Raw genomic sequence first — 22061 nt, forward strand, 5'->3', positions numbered from 1 at the left:
GAGATCCCTCAGGAGACCATCCGCCACCTCATCAAGAGCATGCCCAGGCATTGTAGGGAGGTCATACAGGCACGTGGATTTTGTTGTCAGCACATTCAACTATGTAAAGAAAAAAGTATTTAATAAGATTATTTCTTTCATTCAGATCTAGGATGTGTTGTTTAAGTGTTCCCTTTATTTTTTTGAGCAGTGTATATACAGTATATAAACATCAATGCAAAGAGGATTCCTTTTTACTAAAACTTCAGTTTTCACTTCAGTCCAATAAAATGTTTAATTTCTAATTTCACAGAAAGTCATACCAAAGTCATAGTCATACCTAATACTTTGCAAGTCTGGTATGACGTACTTGCATATAGACTGACACCTACACGCACCTACACAAAACTGCTATAGAATCAAAATACATTTAAGGAATGGTCAATAGGTTTATGACCATATTAAAGCACTGTACTGTATTCACATTATGATTCTCTGGTTCAATATAAGAACCTCTTTCTCAAGAAAATAAACCCAAATATATGATACACTCTGCCCTATGAAAGGCAATAGGGTTTGAACAAAGCGCCATATTATTTCAAATATTCTACATACTACACATTTGATCATCATCCATCTACAGCCTTAGTCAACTGTACGATAACATGGTAAACATTATAGAAGGGCGGAGTTGCTAGCATTAGGTCAACAGTATGTGGTATATTCATATGGTCTTCTATGTGTATCTAGATGTACACTATGCATGCTTTCTATCATTGCTTTTAGCTTGACGTAAGGCCAAGACCATAGGTGTCCAGAAAGGCGGCTAACAAATAAAACGTATTAGTGAGTGTATTAGCTGAGTTAAGATTTAGGTTGGGTTTTAGTGGGCTGTTACTTAAGTTTTAGCCACAGTAGCTACCTAGTGTTCCCAGAGCCAGGAGCAAAGCAGGAGGACAGCCAGGCTGAACCCCAACACCAGCAGGAGGACCAGGAGTAGGGGAACAGTCCGAGAGGGGCCTAGGGGGGAGGGCCTGGAGCGGGATGGTCGGGACCGTATGTACTGGTCCACTGAGTCCCCCAGGCTGTAGCGTCTGGGGCAGTAGCCCAGATCTCGACGGGCCTTCTCGATCTTGAAGGTGTGGCTCACTGCAATGTTCCTCACCTAGGAGGATGCAGAAAAGATTCAGGGAAATGGTAGCCAGGTACCTGACTGTCTTTGCATTCAACAAAGTTAACTGTCTTGGTTGTTAAGACTTGACCCATTGGTTAAAGCGGAAACAGACTGGCACCCAACACCCAGTTAAAGGAAATAGAGTTAAACAAGCTGTTAAGGAGAAGAGTGTTAGTGGTCTGTACTGCGCCCCTGTCTCTTGCCCCCGCCTCTTTGCCAAGAAGGCAGCTTAACAAACTCAACAGTACTCCTTCACTCATGTCCAATCAGGGTGCACTGAGATGGGCATAGTGCTCAGTACAGCCTGGGAGGCGGATTAGGAACACTGGAGCTTCAAGGGAGTTTGACTCCATGCTAATGTCTTTGAATAACCTCAGTTTACCAACATCCTGCCACCCCGTGTGAAGGATGTCTCTCTGGTCCCTATATCCCCTTACTGCACGGAGGATACGATGTCTGCATGGAAAATACCTGTAGTGACAGAAGCTCTCAGACAAACCCGGTGGCTCAGTGTAACACAGAGATTCAGCAAGTATACTATTGTCTCATTGGGGTAAATCCATTTGAATTCACTTTTTGACAGCACCCCTTTGATGTGAACGAAACCTTCCATACATATTTGCCTTCCATACAAGTTCTCAGAAAGGGACTTTTTGAACCTGAATGTCAAAACATTCAAGATATAAAAGTGCTCCAAGTTGCCCCCTTTTGCATACCCAACCATACCATGAGACATCAATGTCTTCGTCACTGAAAAATATAAACGGTTGAGATTGATATCATTTAAAAGCTCATGAACAGGATTTCAAACTATTTAATAATTTCTTGAAACATTTTTTTTTTATAATAACATTTTGAATTTCTTAACCATTAATGTCAATTGTCTAAATATTTGCATATGTTGCGGCTTAGACCCTATTAACATAATCTGAGATTTTTGTGTCGTGCCCACCATTAAAAACTATACTTTTGAAAGAAATTATGAAATAGGTTGACAACCCTGTTCATAAGCTTTTAAATAATATCAATCTCAACTGTTTATATTTTCCTGTGACGAAAACATGGATGTCTCATGGTATGGTGGGGTATGCAAAAGGACTTAACTTTGAACACTTTTACACTATATATACAAAAGTATGTGGACACCCCTTCAAATTAGTGGATTTGGCTACTTCAGCCACACCCGTTGCTGACAGGTGTATAAAATTCAGCATACAGCCATACATTCTCCATAGATAAACATTGGCAGTAGAATGGCCTTACTGAAGAGCTCAGGACTTTCAACATTGCACCGTCATAGGATGACACCTTTCCAATAAGTCAGTTCGTCAAATTTCTTCCCTGCTAGAACTGTAAGTGCTGTTATTGTGAAGTGGAAACGTCTAGGAGCAACAACAGCTCAGCCACGAAGTGGTAGGCCACAAAAGCTCACCGAACGGTACCGCCGAGTGCTGAAGCGTGTAGCGCATATAAATCTTCTGTCCTCGGTTGCAACACTCACTACCGAGTTCCAAACTATCTCTGGAAGCAACGTCAGCACAATAACTATTCATCTGGAGCTTCATGAAATGGGTATCCATGGTCCGAGCAGCCACACACAAGCCTAACATCACCATACACAATGCCAAGCGATGGCTGGAGTGGTGTAAAGCTCCCTGCCATTGGACTCTGGAGCAGTGGAAACATGTTCTCTGGAGTGTTGAATCACACTTCACCATCTGGCAGTCCAACGGACAAATCTGTGTTTGACAAATGTCAGGAGAATGCTACCTGCCCCAATGCATAGTGCCAACTGTAAAGTTTGGTGGAGGAGGAATAATGGTCTGGGGCTGTTTTTCATGGTTTGGGCTAGGCCACTTAGTTCCAGTGAAGGGAAATCTTAAAACTACAGCTTCCAACTTTGTGGCAACAGTTTGGGGAAGGCCCTTTCCTGTTTCAGCATGACAATGCCCCATGCACAAAGCGAGGTCCATACAGAAATTGTTTGTCAAGATCGGTGTGGAAGAACTTGACTGGCCTGCACAGAGCTCTGACCTCAACCCCATTGAACACCTTTGGAATGTTACTTTTGGTCATGTTGTGTATCTTTTGAATGTTTTGATATTCATGTCTTAAAAGTCACTTTCTGACCACTTCTTCCATGGGCAAACATGTATGGAAAGTTATGTTTAAAACAACAGTGATTGAATTCAAATGGATTTACCCTTTAGAGACTTGTGTATGTATGTCTCTCTGTACACCTGTCTGTCTCTGACGGACCACTGACTGCTGTCTCTTGTTAGCCCAGCCACAGGACCGTTGAGCAGAGTAGTGATGTTGTCCAGTAATGGTTCAGGTTAGGAGATAACCCTAAAGCAAGGGAGCTAGTTGGAGTTGAGCCTGCAATGAGGTCAGTTCCTGTGTCCCCAGTGTTGAACTTCCTGACCCAGTCAATCGAGGTAGATGTTGGCTCTAACCACAGATCTGGGATTACCTTACTGTAAGTCACAGACAATCCTAGGAGTAAAATAATGTCTGACCCTGGATCAGTGATTATGAGGAAACTTCTCCCTACTCCATCCCACCCTTCCAGGAGAAATACACACAACAGGCTAATATTTTATTCACAGGACAATTATCGATCTCCCGGTGGCAGCCGCCAGAATGTCTGACTGAAGCAGCTCCTGGACCAGCAGCCCTGTGGGCATGGCTTTGGTTTCTGTCTCATCACACATTCATGAAGTAATGCCTTCCTGGGTACGACAGATAGCAGCTCCTACTACAAACAGCTCCTCGGGCCCTTCTCAGTGCCAGGGCAGGATGTATGCAATACTACTGTCATCAGTATGGCTGCTTTCCATTCCAAAAACATGTTTTTCTACCTCCTTTTACAGACCTTGAAACGTCGGAGATGTGTGACATCACACCTGGGTTTAAATACTATTTAAACTATCTCAATTGCTTTCACATACATTTGAAGTAGGTATTCAGATACATTTCATTTGAAAAGACAAGTCATTCAGTATTTTAATGCATTTGATAGTTCACAAGTGTATAAAAAAATGATTGCCCCTTTGCCCTCAGAACAGCCTCAAATCATCGGGGCATGGACTCTAAAAAGTGTCGAAAGCGTTCCACAGGAATGCTGGCCTATGTTGACTCCAATGCTTCCCACAGCTGTGTCAAGTTGGCTCGATGTCCTTTGGGTGATGGACCATTCTTGGTACACACATGAAACTGTTGAGCGTGAAAAACCCAACAGTGTTGCAGTTCTTGACACACTTAAATCGGTGCGGCTGGCACCTACTACTATACCCCACATCTTCTTTTGTCTTGCCCATTCACCCTCTGAACGGCATACATACACAATACATGTCTCACTTATCTCAAGGTATAAAAATCCTTCTTTAACCTATCTCCTCCACTTCATCAGCACTGATTGTGACATCAATAAGAGGTCATAGCTTTTCCATGAAATTCCCCTGGTCAGTCTATGTCATGGAAAGAGCAGGTGTTCCTAATGTTTTGTACACTCAGTGCACACTTGGAAAGTATAGAAAACGTTTAAATTCACTGACTCAAATACACTCCCATGCGTTTAACCCAGGTATTTGAAAATAGTATTTGAAATAAGTATTTGAAAATCCTTTAAAATAAACTCAGCAAAAAAAGAAACATCCTCTCACTGTCAACTGTGTTTATTTTCAGCAAACTTAACATGTGTAAATATTGGGGGGGGGGGGGGGGGGGGGGGGTTCAAAATCAAAAGTAACAGTCAGTTTCTGGTGTGGCCACCAGCTGCATTAAGTACTGCAGTGCATCTCCTCCTCATGGACTGCACCAGATTTGCCAGTTCTTGCTGTGATATGTTACCCCACTTTTCCACCAAGGCACCTGCAAGTTCCCGGACATTTCTGGGGGGAACGGCCCTAGCCCTCACCCTCTGATCCAACAGGTCCCAGATGTGCTCAATGGGATTGAGATCCGGGCTCTTGGCTGGCCATGGCAGAGCACTGACATTCCTGTCTTGCAGGAAATCACACACAGAACAAGCAGTATGGCTGGTGGCATTGTCATGCTGGAGGGTCATGTCAGGATGAGCCTGCAGGAGGGGTACCACATGAGGGAGGAGGATGTCTTCCCTGTAACTCACAGTGGTGAGATTGCCTGCAATGACGACAAGCTCAGTCTGTGCTGTGACACATCGCCCCAGACCATGATGGACCCTCCACCTCCAAATCGATCTCGCTCCGTAGTACAGGCCTCAGTGTAATGCTCATTCCTTTCGACAATAAACGCAAATCCGACCATCACCCCTGGTGAGACAAAACCGCGACTTGTCAGTGAAGAGCACTTTTTGCCAGTCCTGTCTGGTCCAGCGATGGTGGGTTTGTGCCCAAAGGCGGCGTTGTTGCCGGTGATGTCTGGTGAGGACCTGCCTTACAACAGGCCTACAAGCCCTCAGTCTAGCCTCTCTCAGCCTATTGCGGACAGTCTGAGCACTGATGGAGGGATTGTGCGTTCCTGGTGTAACTCGGGCAGTTGTTGTTGCCATCCTGTACCTGTTCCGCAGGTGTGATGTTCGGATGTACCGATCGTGTGCAGGTGTTGTTACACGTGGTCTGTCACTGCGAGGACGATCAGCTGTCCATCCTGTCTCCCTGTAGCACTGTCTTAGGCGTCTCACAGTACGGACATTGCAATTTATTGCCCTGGGCCACATCTGCAGTCCTCATGCCTCCTTACAGCATGCCTAAGGCACGTTCACACAGATGAGCAGGGACCCTTGGCATTTTTCTTTTGGTGTTTTTCAGAGTCAGTAGAAAGTCCTCTTTAGTGTCCTAAGTTTTCATAACTGTGACCTTAATTGCCTACCGTCTGTAAGATGTTAGTGTCTTAACGACCATTCCACAGGTGCATGTTCATTAATTGTTTATGGTTCATTGTACAAGCATGGGAAACAGTGTTTAAACCCTTTACAATGAAGATCTGTGACAAAATCTTCTTTGTCTTGATCAAATTGAGGGAGAGGTTGTTGTCCTTGCACCACAAGGTCAGGTCTCTGACCTCCTCCCTATAGGCCATCTCATCGTTGTCGGTGATCAGGCCTACCACTGCTGTGTAGATGTTGCCCATCTTCCCATTATCCCCTGTGTATTTATACCTGTGTTATCTGTTTGTCTGTTGCCAGTTCGTCTTGTCTTGTCAGGTCTTACCAGCCTTTCTGTTTCTCTAGTTATATTTTCTAGTTTTTCCCAGTTCTGACCATTCTGCCTGCCCTGACCCTGAGTCTGCCTGCCGTCCTGTACCAGCCTGACTCTGACCTGATCACGAACCTCAGCCTGCCCTCGACCTGCCCTTTGCCTGCCCCATGCTCCTAATAAATAATCTGAGAACTGTACTATCCGTCCCCCGTGTCTGCATCTGGGTTATATCCTGAGTCATCATAAAAAGGGTAGAACCAGCTTACCCGATTTTACACTATGATTTGACTATTAGGTGTTCAATGTTTCTTTTGAAAAAGTTTTTTAAAAATGAATTGTTTCATCATATTAAAACGAGAGTTCAGTTCACGTAACAGGGTTGACCTTAAAATTAGGGACAGGATTTTTTTTAACCTTAAAATGGATCAATAATCACATGAATAAATAATAATCTTCAGAAATGACTTTGTCAAACCAACAAAATAACTACGGCTTTATAATGATGGTGAAAACTTGGATAAATGTTGGGATTAAGTGTGTTAAAATATTCCTAGAAGTCACAGAGGATGCAAAGAGGGACATGTCCAAGTGCAGAATTGTAGCACTTTAGTAAGTCTTTATTCAAAAACAGAAATCTGATTTATTGAATATTCCACGTGGTCTATATTGAAGGACACTTCATGGCTTTCAAATTTGTGCACAATTTCTACTTAAAATATCAAAGGCACTCATTTTGTGGAACGACCCTGCCACCGTGGCCCAGCGGGGTTCTACACTGACTGAGACATGTCACCATGACCCAGAATGCAATAACGTCACTCAAACAGAACCCAAACAGAGTGAAAGGTCTAAGCAAATTCAAAATGTTCTCCCTTCCGTGTGTTTGCTCTTTGTATCGAGTATGTGACAGGAAAGAGACTGTTACACTTAATTAATACACTGAATATGTAACACTGGAAAACATGGCATATTTTTCAACAACGTTTTCTTGCAAGCGTGGTGAGGAAGGTTGGTCCTCACATCAGTGCTTGGCTGCAATGTAAAACTAAGAAGGAAGAAAGGAGGAAAGAAGAAGAATGGGTAAAAAGGCAGAGTAAAAATGGGAAGTGAGAAGAGGGGTTAGGTGTAGAAAGCGCTATGAAGGTAGGTAGGTAGGTAGGTAGGTAGGTAGGTAGGTAGGTAGGTAGGTAGGTAGGTAGGTAGGTAGGTAGGTAGGTAGGTAGATATAGATAGGTAGGTAAGTAGTAGATAGGTACTGTAGATACATAGCTGTATGCTTACCTCATTTCTGGTGAAGAGCAGAGGGATCTCCACTATTGGCCTCAGAGCCAGGTGTAAACATTCCATCAGAATGGCTGTGAAATACACACCTCAGATGAGGAAGGAAGACAGCAGCGTGGCAGGTCTGAGCTACGAGCAGCGTACTATTACAACAGTTTGGTAAGTATGAAACTGGTGTGTATCCTGACAGATTGCGGCTGGTGTTGGGCATGATCAGCGTCCTGTTACAGCAGCGTGGGTATTTGTGTGTGTGCGTGCGTGTATGTGTGTGTGTGAATGCGTGCCCGTTTGTGTCTCCTACCTGCTGAATAGACCAGTGAGACAGGCAAGTGTATCAACGGTCGGCTGTACCCCAGCTTCTCAAACTAGAGAGGAGGGGAAAGACAGAGAGGATATCAAAGACCAAGACAAGATAAACTATGTGTTAATCACCCAAAGAATATATAGAGTTACTCACCAGTGGTGTTAACCATTCAAACAGGTTGACAGATTCCCCGTCGTTGATGAAGTAGGCCTGTCCACTCTGAGGGAGAAAGGTTGATATTACTATGTATACACCCCCATCCCAAACACACACAGGCATAAATATGTACAATGTGTACAAATGCCACTTGAAGGTAGAACAAACAAGTGCTGAAACGATCATTGGTATCCATGGAGATGGTGAGTAGTAGTAAACTCACAGCCACACAGTTCCTCTTGGGTGTGAGGCTTTCAGCAGCCAGGACGTGGGCCAACACCAGGTTGTCCACATGGACCCAGTTCATCTTGGCCTGGCGGTTTCCAAAGCTAAAACTGAACAACCGGCGCTCCACATTCACCTGGGGAGAGAGAGAGAAGGAGAAGTGGAGAGAGAGAATGAGAGAGAGAGAGAGAGAGAGAGAGAGAGAGAGAGAGAGAGAGAGAGAAGGAGAAGTGGAGAGAGAGAAGGAGAAGTGGAGAGAGAGAGAGAGAGAGAGAGAGAGAAGGAGAAGTGGAGAGAGAGCGAGAGAGAGAGAGAGAGAGAGAGAAGGAGAAGTGGAGAGAGAGCGAGAGAGAGAGAGTGAGAGAGAGAGCGGGTTGATAATTCAACTGAATTCAGGTTAGACTGTATTGTTGTGCTGAGAGTATGTCTGTTCTCATGTGAGTGTGTTTGGGGTTGTGTACATGTGTCAAGGCATGCATGGGTTCGTGTGTGTACAATGGTCTGACATTGAGTGAGGGGAGAGGTAAACTGTATTAGGGGAAGAAAGATTAAAAAGCCTCTAAGCATCTTTCCCCATAGTGAACTGGGTACTGCAGCATCCCAGCCCTGTTCTACCCAGCCCAGCATAGAGTATTCCTTCCCTTCATTCTCCCCAGGGGAGAGAGAGAGGGGTGAAACAGGATACCTTAAGAGGGTCCATTAATAATATATCCTCACCAGGTACACATTCTGCCAGCCAAGGATCTAAACCCTAAGAGAACCTCTATACCTGATAGAAGGGCAATGAGACTGGGCTGTCATTTTATTGTGCCACTCGCACAATTAAATAGTCCACAGACATTTATCCCTATGGTGCTGCCGTCTTGGATGGAAAGTGACAAATCAGATGGAAAGTAGAGATGTGTCAGTTCTTTTCATTGTGATTCTATGTGGTAGGTAGGTGTACGGACACTCACCATAACCCTGTGTAGGTGTCGTCTCTCTTCTGGCCCGTAGATGCCTGAGGGTCTCAGGACACAGGTCCGCAAGAGACCCCCACCTTTACAGAAGAGAATTTCATTGAATAATGAACTAAATCTGGCAACACTGAAAGTCTGTTACAAATGAGTTACTCCACCGTGTAATTACTTGTAACTGAGTCTAGAAATGTACGAAATGATCAGTCTATCATTTTAATGCTAGGTTTATTTGAACAGTGAAAGACAGAATAACAACAAAAACACATGTCAAAAATGTTATAAATTGATTTGCATTTTAATGAGGGAAATAAGTATTTGACCCCTCTGCAAAACATGACTTAGTACTTGGTGGCAAAACCCTTGTTGGCAATCACAGAGGTCAGACATTTCTTGTAGTTGGCCACCAGGTTTGCACACATCTCAGGAGGGATTTTGTCCCACTCCTCTTCGCAGATCTTCTCCAAGTCATTAAGGTTTCGAGGCTGACGTTTGGCAACTCGAACCTTCAGCTCCCTCCACAGATTTTCTATGGGATTAAGGTCTGGAGACTGGCTAGGCCACTCCAGGACCTTAATGTGCTTCTTCTTGAGCCACTCCTTTGTTGCCTTGGCCGTGTGTTTTGGGTCATTGTCATGCTGGAATACCCATCCACCACCCATTTTCAATGCCCTGGCTGAGGGAAGGAGGTTCTCACCCAAGATTTGACGGTACATGGCCCCGTCCATCGTCCCTTTGATGCGGTGAAGTTGTCCTGTCCCCATAGCAGAAAAACACCCCCAAAGCATAATGTTTCCACCTCCATGTTTGACGGTGGGAATGGTGTTCTTGGGGTCATAGGCAGCATTCCTCCTCCTCCAAACACGGCGAGTTGAGTTGATGCCAAAGAGCTCCATTTTGGTCTCATCTGACCACAACACTTTCACCCAGTTGTCCTCTGAATCATTCAGATGTTCATTGGCAAACTTCAGACGGGCATGTACATGTGCTTTCTTGAGCAGGGGGACCTTGCGGGCGCTGCAGGATTTCAGTCCTTCATGGCGTAGTGTGTTACCAATTGTTTTCTTGGTGACTATGGTCCCAGCTGCCTTGAGATCATTGACAAGATCCTCCCGTGTAGTTCTGGGCTGATTCCTCACCGTTCTCATGATCATTGCAACTCCACGAGGTGAGATCTTGCATGGAGCCCCAGGCCGAGGGAGATTGACAGTTCTTTTGTGTTTCTTCCATTTGCGAATAATCGCACCAACTGTTGTCACCTTCTCACCAAGTTGCTTGGCGATGGTCTTGTAGCCCATTCCAGCCTTGTGTAGGTCTACAATCTTGTCCCTGACATCCTTGGAGAGCTCTTTGGTCTTGGCCATGGTGGAGAGTTTGGAATCTGATTGATTGATTGCTTCTGTGGACAGGTGTCTTTTATACAGGTAAAAAACTGAGATTACGAGCACTCCCTTTAAGAGTGTGCTCCTAATCTAAGCTCGTTACCTGTATAAAAGACACCTGGGAGCCAGAAATCTTTCTGATTGAGAGGGGGTCAAATACTTATTTCCCTCATTAAAATTCAAATCAATTTATAAAATTTTTGACATGCGTTTTTCTGGATTTTTTTGTTGTTATTCTGTCTCTCACTGTTCAAATAAACCTACCATTCAAATTATAGACTGATCATTTCTTTGTCAGTGGGCAAACGTACAAAATCAGCAGGGGATCAAATACTTTTTTCCCTCACTGTATAATATGCTAACCTTTGCTTCAAACTGAAGTCATCTTCCAGTGTTAATATATTTCCTCTACATCCCGTCTTAATAAATGCATGAATGGTCCAGTAGAGTATATAATGACATAGCGCCATGCTCCTAGCTTAGTTTAATATATAAATAAGTGGTCATTGATAGGGGGTTAGGTTTCACCCAAGGAGGGGCTGAAGGCATCACACCTATTTAACCAAGCTCTCACTGGAATCACACTAATGCAGTAAGTGAATTCCTACACACCTTTGAGAGAGACAAACTGTACAGGGGTTTATGTTAATGATGAATACATTGTGTGTGTGTATCAATGTCTCCTGTGATTCTGACTGTCAGTTTTACAGTAAGTATGTACGTGACATCTGCCTGTGACGAGAGTCTGTACTGCATGTCTGGTACTACTGCTACTAACTGTGTGTCTCTGTGTGTGTAAGTACATCCCTGTGTGTGTGTGTTGCTTGAGACAAAACGGTGTCGGGTGAACACTGCTCTCCAGTCTCAAGTGGCATTGTGCTTTCCAGCTCTAAATTGAACTGGTGTCAGCAGGTCCAGTTGGATTAGGTTGCACACACGGATAGCTTGGTTTCCATGCCAACCTCACTCACTCACAAATACACACAAGCACACAAGCACACATGCACACACACACACACACACACACACACACACACACACACACACACACACACACACACACACACACACACACACACACAGTTTGGCTGTGGATACATACAGCATCCATTCATACACACTGAGAATCATAAGACAATGTCAATGACCTGAACTCACCATTTCCATTTGAGGATATCATCAGTGTCTTGATGGTGTAAGTAACCCCCATCCTATCACCTCAAGATCATGCCAGACAAAGTCACAGTGTCTCTGCCATAGACACAGAATTATAATAATACATCTAATACTGTATATCTTCATTCTATTTCTAGGGTCTCTCTTACCTTTGAGTGAGCGTCCATTGGCTGTTAGGACCATCTGGTCAGAGATAGATTTAGTCCTGGAGTAGTGGTCTATGTGCTGGGACAGAACGCATCATATCTATTCATATCAATCCATGCGTTTTATTATTTCCTAAGACATAGCCATCAGAGGATCTATTCATTGTTACTGCTGCTGCTGAGGAAAGTACAGGTAACTGCCAGAATAAAGGAAACACTTGAGTAAATGAGGGATACAAAGTATATTTAAAGCAGGTGCTTCCACACAGGTGTGGTTCCTGAGTTAATTAAGCTATTAACGTCACATCATGCTTAGGGTCACGTATAAAAATGCAGAGCTGTTTTGATGGCAGTCTCAGACTGAAGTATGTAGTGAACGAGAGCAGAGGAAGAATTCAGTTTGAGTCATCAGGCAAGTGTTTTCCACCACCATCAACAAAACACCAAAATATGGAATTTCTCATGGAAGAATGGTGTTCCATCCCTCCAATTTAGTTCCAGACACTTGTAGAATCTATTCCAAGGCGCATTGAAGCTGTTCTGGCGGCTCGGAGTGGCTCAACGCTCTATTAATTAATACATTTATGTTGTTGTTTCCTTTATTTGGTAAGTTACCTGTATGTCCTTCAGAAGGGGTTGCAAGATAGATGCATGTCAGAGGTGTGACACCCATACTGTACACACCACACACACTCACCCTCTCTCACACACACCCCGCCAGTGTCAGGTTGACAGGCTTTGAGCCTCCAAGCTATCCTAAACTGTGTAACTCTACTCATGCGGGACTTATACAGTCATGCACAGCCATGTAAGCTGGAAGGAGCAGCTCTGGGAGAAGATTACATTCATGAGCTTCCTTTATCAGCCTGGTTCTGGATGTTATGTACACCATGTCAGCTTCAATCTCAAGGTTACTGTAAAACATCACATAGCAAAGGTGCCCAGTCCTTTAACCAATTGTACCACATGAAAAGAAAACTATGAAAAAAGATCATACGCACAGTAAGTTGTGTTTTCATCAACTCAGAGCAAACACTTATTCTATATAGACACAGTAAAGCTAGCCTGGGTAAAGCAGACAGAATGCTGCACTCACTATCATTCAGTCTGGTTTACCCAGGCTACAGTAAAGCTGCTCCTCATTGGGACATCCTGTTCTTACTCACCATGTCCAGGGGCACACAGGGCAATGAGTCCTCATCGCCCTCCTCTATGGGTTTGCCAGCAAACGTCACATTGATCGTACTGGTGTAGACCAGCCTGGTGATGCCCTTCTCCACACACACTGAAACAAGCACACACACAGACAGGGTTATCATTGGGCCAAGTCGTTAAACTGAAAACGCATTCTTATTTAGGAGTTTATTTAATTTTCGAAACCTGGGTCATGACTCAAAAGCCTATTAGCCCACTGAGCTCATGCCTAGTCATTATCTCTGGGAGTTAACACACGTCTGTAGGTCTTGGACAAGGAGACTGTTCTGCACCACCTCCAACTTCATTTACAGTGAGGGAAAAAAGTATTTGATCCCCTGCAGATTTTGTACGTTTGCCCACTGACAAAGAAATGATCAGTCTATCATTTTAATAGTAGGTTTATTTGAACAGTGAAAGACAGAATAACAACAAAAACATCCAGAAAAACGCATGTCAAAAATGTTATAAATTGATTTGCATTTTAATGAGGGAAATAAGTATTTGACCCCTCTGCAAAACATGACTTAGTACTTGGTGGCAAAACCCTTGTTGGCAATCACAGAGGTCAGACATTTCTTGTAGTTGGCCACCAGGTTTGCACACATCTCAGGAGGGATTATGTCCCACTCTTCTTCGCAGATCTTCTCCAAGTCATTAAGGTTTCGAGGCTGACGTTTGGCAACTCGAACCTTCAGCTCCCTCCACAGATTTTCTATGGGATTAAGGTCTGGAGACTGGCTAGGCCACTCCAGGACCTTAATGTGCTTCTTCTTGAGCCACTCCTTTGTTGCCTTGGCCGTGTGTTTTGGGTCATTGTCATGCTGGAATACCCATCCACCACCCATTTTCAATGCCCTGGCTGAGGGAAGGAGGTTCTCACCCAAAATTTGACGGTACATGGCCCCGTCCATCGTCCCTTTGATGCGGTGAAGTTGTCCTGTCCCCTTAGCAGAAAAACACCCCCAAAGCATAATGTTTCCACCTCCATATTTGACGGTGGGGATGGTGTTCTTGGGGTCATAGGCAGCATTCCTCCTCCTCCAAACACGGCGAGTTGAGTTGATGCCAAAGAGCTCCATTTTGGTCTCATCTGACCACAACACTTTCACCCAGTTGTCCTCTGAATCATTCAGATGTTCATTGGCAAACTTCAGACGGGCATGTACATGTGCTTTCTTGAGCAGGGGGACCTTGCGGGCGCTGCAGGATTTCAGTCCTTCACGGCGTAGTGTGTTACCAATTGTTTTCTTGGTGACTATGGTCCCAGCTGCCTTGAGATCATTGACAAGATCCTCCCGTGTAGTTCTGGGCTGATTCCTCACCGTTCTCATGATCATTGCAACTCCACGAGGTGAGATCTTGCATGGAGCCCCAGGCCGAGGGAGATTGACAGTTCTTTTGTGTTTCTTCCATTTGCGAATAATCGCACCAACTGTTGTCACCTTCTCACCAAGCTGCTTGGCGATGGTCTTGTAGCCCATTCCAGCCTTGTTTAGGTCTACAATCTTGTCCCTGACATCCTTGGAGAGCTCTTTGGTCTTGGCCATGGTGGAGAGTTTGGAATCTGATTGATTGATTGCTTCTGTGGACAGGTGTCTTTTATACATGTAACAAACTGAGATTAGGAGCACTCCCTTTAAGAGTGTGCTCCTAATCTAAGCTCGTTACCTGTATAAAAGACACGTGGGAGCCAGAAATCTTTCTGATTGAGAGGGGGTCAAATACTTATTTCCCTCATTAAAATTCAAATCAATTTATAACATTTTTGACATGCGTTTTTCTGGATGTTTTTGTTGTTATTCTGTCTCTCACTGTTCAAATAAACCTACCATTAAAATTATAGACTGATAATTTCTTTGTCAGTGGGCAAAAGTACAAAATCAGCAGGGGATCAAATACTTTTTTCCTTCACTGAACCAGGCATTATATGGCTACTCATACATGGCTTTACTGTTACACTGCACCCCATTAGAAGCCCTTCAACAGGTCTCTTCCACTATTTCATCATAGGGGCCAAATGTTCCACCTCCTCGGACGTCTTGTGCCTATAAAAATGTGTTTACATACAGTATGTTGTGCAAAGATAATACTGTATGTAATGTAAAGAATGTGTTGTTAATCTAAGGAATGGTCTACCTGTCTGTGTGAGAGGGGAAGTTGATGAGTGTGACAGTAGTTGAAGAGTGAGGTGAGGAGGGAGGGAGGGGAGGAAGGAGGGGAGGAAGGAGGCGAGGTGTCACGCCCTGACCTGAGAGATCCGTTTTTCTCTGTTTGGTTAGGTCAGGGTGTGATGTGGGGTGGGCATTCTATGCATTCTATTTCTTTGTTTTGGCCGAGTATGGTTTCCAATCAGAGGCAGCTGTCTATCGTTGTCTCTGATTGGGAATCATACTTAGGCAGCCTTTTTCCCACCTGTGTGTGTGGGTAGTTGTTTTCTTTTTTGTATAGTGTACCCGACGGAACTGTTTGCTTTTCATTTTGTTATGTTTTGTTTGAGTGTTTTTGATAAATAAAATCCTGAATACGTACCACGCTGCGCTTTGGTCCACTCCTTCCGACGAAAACCGTTACAGGAGGAGGTAGGGAAGAAAGGAGGGGAAGAGGTAGGGAAGGAAGGAGGGGAGGAAGGCGGGAGGAGGGAGGGGAGCTTGTTACCATTAATGACGTTGTTCGTCCCTCCGACGTTGACTGACTCCACCTGCTCTTTCCTCAGCTGTGAGACACAGAACAGAATAACTTTTAACACTGTTTGTGTGGGAACTAATTTGTAATGTGTAACTAATGTGTAACCCTAAAACCGGAACCATGGGCACCCTGTTAGATATCATCCTGACCAACTTGCCCTCTAAATACACCTCTGCTGTCTTCAACCAGGATCTGAGCGATCACTGCCTTATTGCCTGCGTCCGTAATGGGTCCGCGGTTAAACGACCACCGCTCATCACTGTCAAACGCTCCCTAAAACACTTCTGCAAGCAGGCCTTTCTAATCGACCTGGGAATCCTGGAAGGATATTGACCTCATCCTGTCAGTAGAGGATGCCTGGTTGCTCTTTAAAAGTGCTTTCCTCACTGTCTTAAATAAGCATGCCCCATTCAACAAATGTAGAACTAAGAACAGATATAGCCCTTGGTTCACCCCAGACTTGACTGCCCTTGACCAGCACAAAAACATCCTGTGGCGTTCTGCATTAGCATCGAATAGCCCCCGCGATATGCAACTTTTCAGGGAAGTCAGGAACCAATATACACAGTCAGTTAGGAAAGCTAAGGCTAGCTTTTTCAAACAGAAATTTGCATCTTGTAGCACTAATTCCAAAAAGTTTTGGGACACTGTAAAGTCCATGGAGAATAAGAGCACCTCCTCCCAGCTGCCCACTGCACTGAGGCTAGGAAACACTGTCACTACCTATAAATCTACGATAATCGATAATTTCAGTTAGCATTTTCCTACGGCTGGCCATGCTTTCCACCTGGTTACCCCTACCCCGGCCAACAGCTCTGCACCCCCTGCAGCAACATTCCCAAGCCCCCCCCCCCCCCCCCCCCCCCCCCCCCGCTTCTCCTTCACCCAAATCCAGACAGCTGATGTTCTGAAAGAGCTGCAAAATCTGGATCCCTACTAATCAGCTGGGCTAGACAATCTGGACCCTTCTTTCTAAAATTACCGAAATTGTTGCAACCCCTATTACTAGCCTGTTCAGCCTCTCTTTCATATCGTCTGAGATCCCCAAAGATTGGAAAGCTGCCGCGGTCATCCCCCTCTTCAAAGGGGGAGACACTCTAGACCCAAACTGTTATAGACCTATATCCATCCTGCCCTGCCTTTCTAAAATATTTGAAATCCAAGTTAACAAACAGATCACCGACCATTTCGAATCCCACCATACCTTCTCCACTATGCAATCTGGTTTCCGAGCTGGTCATGGGTGCACCTCAGCCATGCTCAAGGTCCTAAACAATATCATAACCGCCATCGATAAAAGACAGTACTCTGCAGCTGTCTTCATCGACCTGGCCAAGGATTTCGACATTGTCAATCACTGCATTGTTATCGGTAGACTCAATAGCCTTGATTTCTCAAATGACTGCCTTGCCTGGTTCACCAACTACTTCTCAGATAGATTTCAGTGTGTCTAATCAGAGGGCCTGTTGTTCGCACCTCTGGCAGTCTCTATGGGGGTGCCACAGGGTTCAATTCTCGGGCCGACTCTTTTCTCTGTATATATTAATGATGTCGCTCTTGCTGCTGGTGATTCTCTGATCCACCTCTAAGCAGACGACACCATTTTGTATACATCTTGCCCTTCTTTGGACACTCTGTTAACAAACCTCCAAACGAGCTTCAATGCCATACAACACTCCTTCCGTGGCCTCCAACTGCTCTTAAATGCTAGTAAAACTAAATGCATGCTCTTCAACCGATTGCTGCCCGCACCCGCCGGCCCGATTAGCATCACTACTCTGAACGGTTCTGACTTAGAATATGTGGACAACTATAAATATCTAGGTGTCTGGCTAGACTGTAAACTCTCCTTCCAGACTCACATTAAGCATCTCCAAATTCAATCGAGAATCAGCTTCCTATTTCGCAACAATGCCGCCTTCTCTCATGCTGCCAAACATACCCTCGTAAAACTGACTATCCTACCGATCCTTGACTTCAGTGATGTAATTTACAAAATAGCCTCCAACACTCTACTCAGCAAACTGGATGTAGTCTATCACAGTGCCATCCGTTTTGTCACCAAAGCCCCATATACTACCCACCACTGCGACCTGTATGCTCTCGTTGGCTGGCCCTCGCTACATATTTGTCGCCAAACCCACTCGCTCCAGGTCATCTATAAGTCTTTGCTAGGTAAAGCCCTGCCTTATCTCAGCTCACTGGTCACCATAGCAACACCAGCCCGTAGCACGCGCTCCAGCAGATATATTTCACTGGTCATCCCCAAACCGAACACTTCCTTTGGCCGTCTTTCCTTCCAGTTCTCTGCTGCCAATGACTGGAACGAATTGCAAAAATCACTGAAGCTGGAGACATATCTCCCTCTCTAACTTTAAGCATCAGCTGTCAGAGCAGCTTACCGATCACTGTACCTGTACACAGCCAATCTGTAAATAGCACACCCACCTATCTCATCTCCATATTGTTATCGATCTCCTTGCTCTTTTGCACCCCAGTATCTCTACTTGCACATCATCATCTGCACATCTATCACTCTAGTGTTAATATTAAATTGTAATTATTTCGCCTTTATGGCCTATTTATTGCCTTACCTCCCTAATCTTCTACATTTGCACACACTGTACATATATTTTTATATTGTGTTATTGACTGTATGTTTGTTTATGTGTAACTCTGTGTTGTTGTTTTTGTCGCACTGCTTTTCTTTATCTTGGCCAGGTCGCAGTTGTAAATGAGAACTTGTTCTCAACTGGCCTACCTGGTTAAATAAAGGTGAAATAAAAAACTACAAATCTAATTAAAGTAATGACACTCTTTATAAAGTCACTTCAAAAAGTTAGTAAACCTCCTGCTATATGACCACTACCTTCAGCCTGTCCTTACCCACCAGCCAAACACACAGACAAGCTTTCTAAGTTACATAATCATCTCCTAGCTGACTGTAAATATTTCAGAGCGAGAGAGAGAGAGACAGTATCAGGCAGAGAGGGACTAGAGACACAGGTGATACTACAATGTGAACAGTTGAGTTTCACTAACAAAGCCTCCATTCAATATGTTATGATTTATCCTACCCTGGAACGCATAGACAGGCATCCATTCCATCTCTGTCACACGCCACTCAAGTCGTTGCATTTAAGACAAAAAATGTACTCTGTACTGTTTTCTTGGAACAGTGTTACAGGAGACCAGCAACTCTGAGTGATGGTTTTTGAATTGTTTCCATTCCCAGTCAGGTAAATGAATAAAGAAAGTAGAAGGGTTAAGTTCTACCCTCCATCTGTTCAGGAACTCACCTGTTCTGGGCCTGACATCCCATAGGAAGCGGTGTGGAATATACAGTCGACCCCCTCACAGATCTTATACAGAGAATCATAGTCCCGGATGTCGCTCTGCAAGGGGACAAAATCACTACTATGTAAGACAATGATATGCTGTGTTTTTTCCTCTACCCTATGACTGTACCTCACTGTTATACAGTATGTAATATAACAGTAGGATAAACCATGGGATTAAACTGTCTCATGTTAGAAACAGCCAACCCTTTGTTCTATTCATATTAGAAAGAGCGGCTCTGATATTACAGTGTCAGTAATGTGAGGAAACATTTGACATAATTCATCCAGTCTGCTATTGAACTCTCCGCCTTCTTTTCACGGTGAACTATCTTGTTGGGTAAGATGACAGCTTGAACATATAGTACATGGTATGTCCATATATTAGCCAATGATTAGTAAGTACAATTAAGTTAAAGTGCCATGAAGGCTGCACCTGAAACCTGAATCAGAGCCCCGGCCTCCTTCTGTCCAAGTCAACACCTGGCACCCTCAACTAGATCACTTACCTGTGTCTTTATACCTGAGCCATGTATACCCAACCTTATTAGCCCCGTCTACCCTGGGGTATATGAGGAGAAATACTACACTAAAGACACTTGAATTTCAATGTATCCCCCTGATAACCCACAGTGTTCTCTCTCTTTACTTTTTCAATTACAATCTTAACAAACCAAGTGGGGGAATTTCAAACTAGTAATCATTTAGGTACAATGATCAAAAACAAAAGCAGTGGTGTAAAGTACTTAAGTAAAATAACTTTAAAGTACTACTTCAGTTGTTTTTGGTGTATCTGTACTTTACTTTACTATTTATATTTTGGCCAACTTTTACTTCTACTTCACTACATTCCTAAAGAAAATAATGTACTTTTTACTCCATATGTTTTCTCTGACACCCAAAAGTACTCATTACATTTTGACAGAAAAATTGTTTAATTCACACACTTATCAAGAGAACATCCCTGGTCATCCCTACTGCCTCTGATCTGGCAGACTCACTAAACACAAATGCTTCATTTGTAAATTATGACTGAGTGTTGGAGTATGACCCTGACTATCCGTCAATATATATATATTTTTTAATTGTGCCATCTGGTTTGCTTAATATACGGAATTTGAAATGGTTTATATTTTTACTTTTGATACTTAAGTACATTTTAGCAGTTCCATTTACTTTTGATACTTAAGTACATTTAAAACAAAATACTTTTAGACTTTTACTCAAGTAGTATTTTACTGAGTGACTTTCACTTTTACTTGAGCCATTTTCTATTAAAGGTATCTTTACTTTTACTCAAGTATGACAAATTAGTACTTTTTCCACCACTGAACAAAAGGAAAGCAACAAAACCCTGGGAAATCCAGGACTAGAGTTGCGTACCCCGGAGATGAATCTTAACTTCCACTTAAGTCAAATTTTAACTTTGTCAAGTATTGATGACAGTGAGATACTAAGTAAACATTTGAAAGTTGAAAGTTAGGATTTGCCCCGAAGTGACTAGTGCGTCTACTCTACCTACCTGATGGAAGACAGTACCATCTGGAGTATCCCACTGTGGCTTGTGAAGATCCAGTAGCACCACAGACACTCCCTGGCTGACCAGAGCTCTCCCCAGCCTCAACCCAAAATACCCTGCTCCCCCGGTCACCAGCACCCTGCCTGTCCCCATCCCTGCCCCTCTCAAGGCCTGATCAGTCACTTCATCCAGGCGGGAGGCTGGACACTCCGGGCTGCTGCACCAGGCACCCACCACCCCATTGGCCCTGTGTCGGGAGGCTGGAGTTGGGGTTGAGGTTAGGTCTGGTCGGCTCACCCAGGACTGGAGCTGATGGTTGAGGTGGTGGTTGTGAAGGTGTCTATTAGCCTGGATACGGCACCCAGCACTGCCTGGGTCAGGCAGGGGGACACAGGGGTAGGGTAGCTGCTCTGTCTGGCACAGAGAACCTCCGTTGTCCTTCATACTGGGGCCACACAACTCCATTCAGACTCCTCTTGGGATAGATGGAATTCGGAACCCTGTGAGTGACAGGGGTTGAAATAGTAGCTACCTCATCAGTACAGCTATTCTCCATAAGATACACGGTAGCCACCTTCATCGACTATAACTAATAACATTTTCTTTGCCAATTAATTTACATGACCAGACTATAAAAAAAGAACTAAGAAATACTATTTCATTTGACTGAGTAATCAATAGAGTAAAGTACAGGACTAAAACAAGATTGACTGTGAGTCAGTCTGTACAGTGAGTCATCGCGGAGAGCGCTGCAGATACAGACAGACACCATGTGCCATTGTCTATTCGGATGTCAAACTCTAGTTATTTTATCTCAATTGTCACATAAGAATACTAGTTCCATGATACTATTTCCTTCTATATAGTACACTGGTGATTTCCTACGACAAAGTTGAGTTGAAAGTATGGGTTTCTAACATTGACCCACAACCAAAATGCGCAGATTCTAAATGTTTTTTTTTCTTCTGTGCAATTATATTGCATCTTTTACAACGGTCTTAAAAGAAACATACAATATCCAATCATCCTTCTGAATAAACCAAAATATAGGCCTACCCAGTGATGCGCGGATCTGGTTGCCACATTACTTTCCATTGTAAATTATGTCACTAAAACGACTTTGGTAAATAGGCCTACTGTACCTTTCAACGTACTGTCATATATCTGCTTATGTCCATTGAATACATATCATTAAAAGATCCCCCTTTTTATATTTTGACACCCCTCTCACAGGTCCCTGCAGTCTACGCTGACAACCTTTGCCTGACAATCACTTGTGGCTTCACCTGAGACGCGTTACCGTAGGGTCTGGATGAAACGCGCACGCTCTGACTAAGATCATGTTTCACAGGTACAAAAT

The 22061-nt window shown here is 43.9% G+C and overlaps 1 protein-coding gene across 1 annotated transcript; it reads right to left on the reverse strand.

The window, feature by feature from the left end:
• Positions 1-706: 706 nt before the first annotated feature.
• Positions 707-21166, reverse strand: LOC115170711 (putative short-chain dehydrogenase/reductase family 42E member 2). The gene is made up of 11 exons (XM_029726945.1): positions 20705-21166; positions 19144-19239; positions 15815-15872; positions 13129-13247; positions 11966-12041; positions 9259-9341; positions 8301-8438; positions 8075-8140; positions 7919-7982; positions 7618-7691; positions 707-1144 (listed from the first exon to the last, which is right to left on the reverse strand). The coding sequence occupies exons 1-11, from the start codon at positions 21164-21166 to the stop codon at positions 902-904; spliced, it is 1479 nt and encodes a 492-aa protein (XP_029582805.1). The 3' UTR covers positions 707-901.
• Between the last annotated feature and the right edge of the window lie 895 nt (positions 21167-22061).

This window comes from Salmo trutta, chromosome 32 (assembly GCF_901001165.1).
Source record: "Salmo trutta chromosome 32, fSalTru1.1, whole genome shotgun sequence".
NCBI classification, from domain to species: domain Eukaryota; kingdom Metazoa; phylum Chordata; class Actinopteri; order Salmoniformes; family Salmonidae; genus Salmo; species Salmo trutta.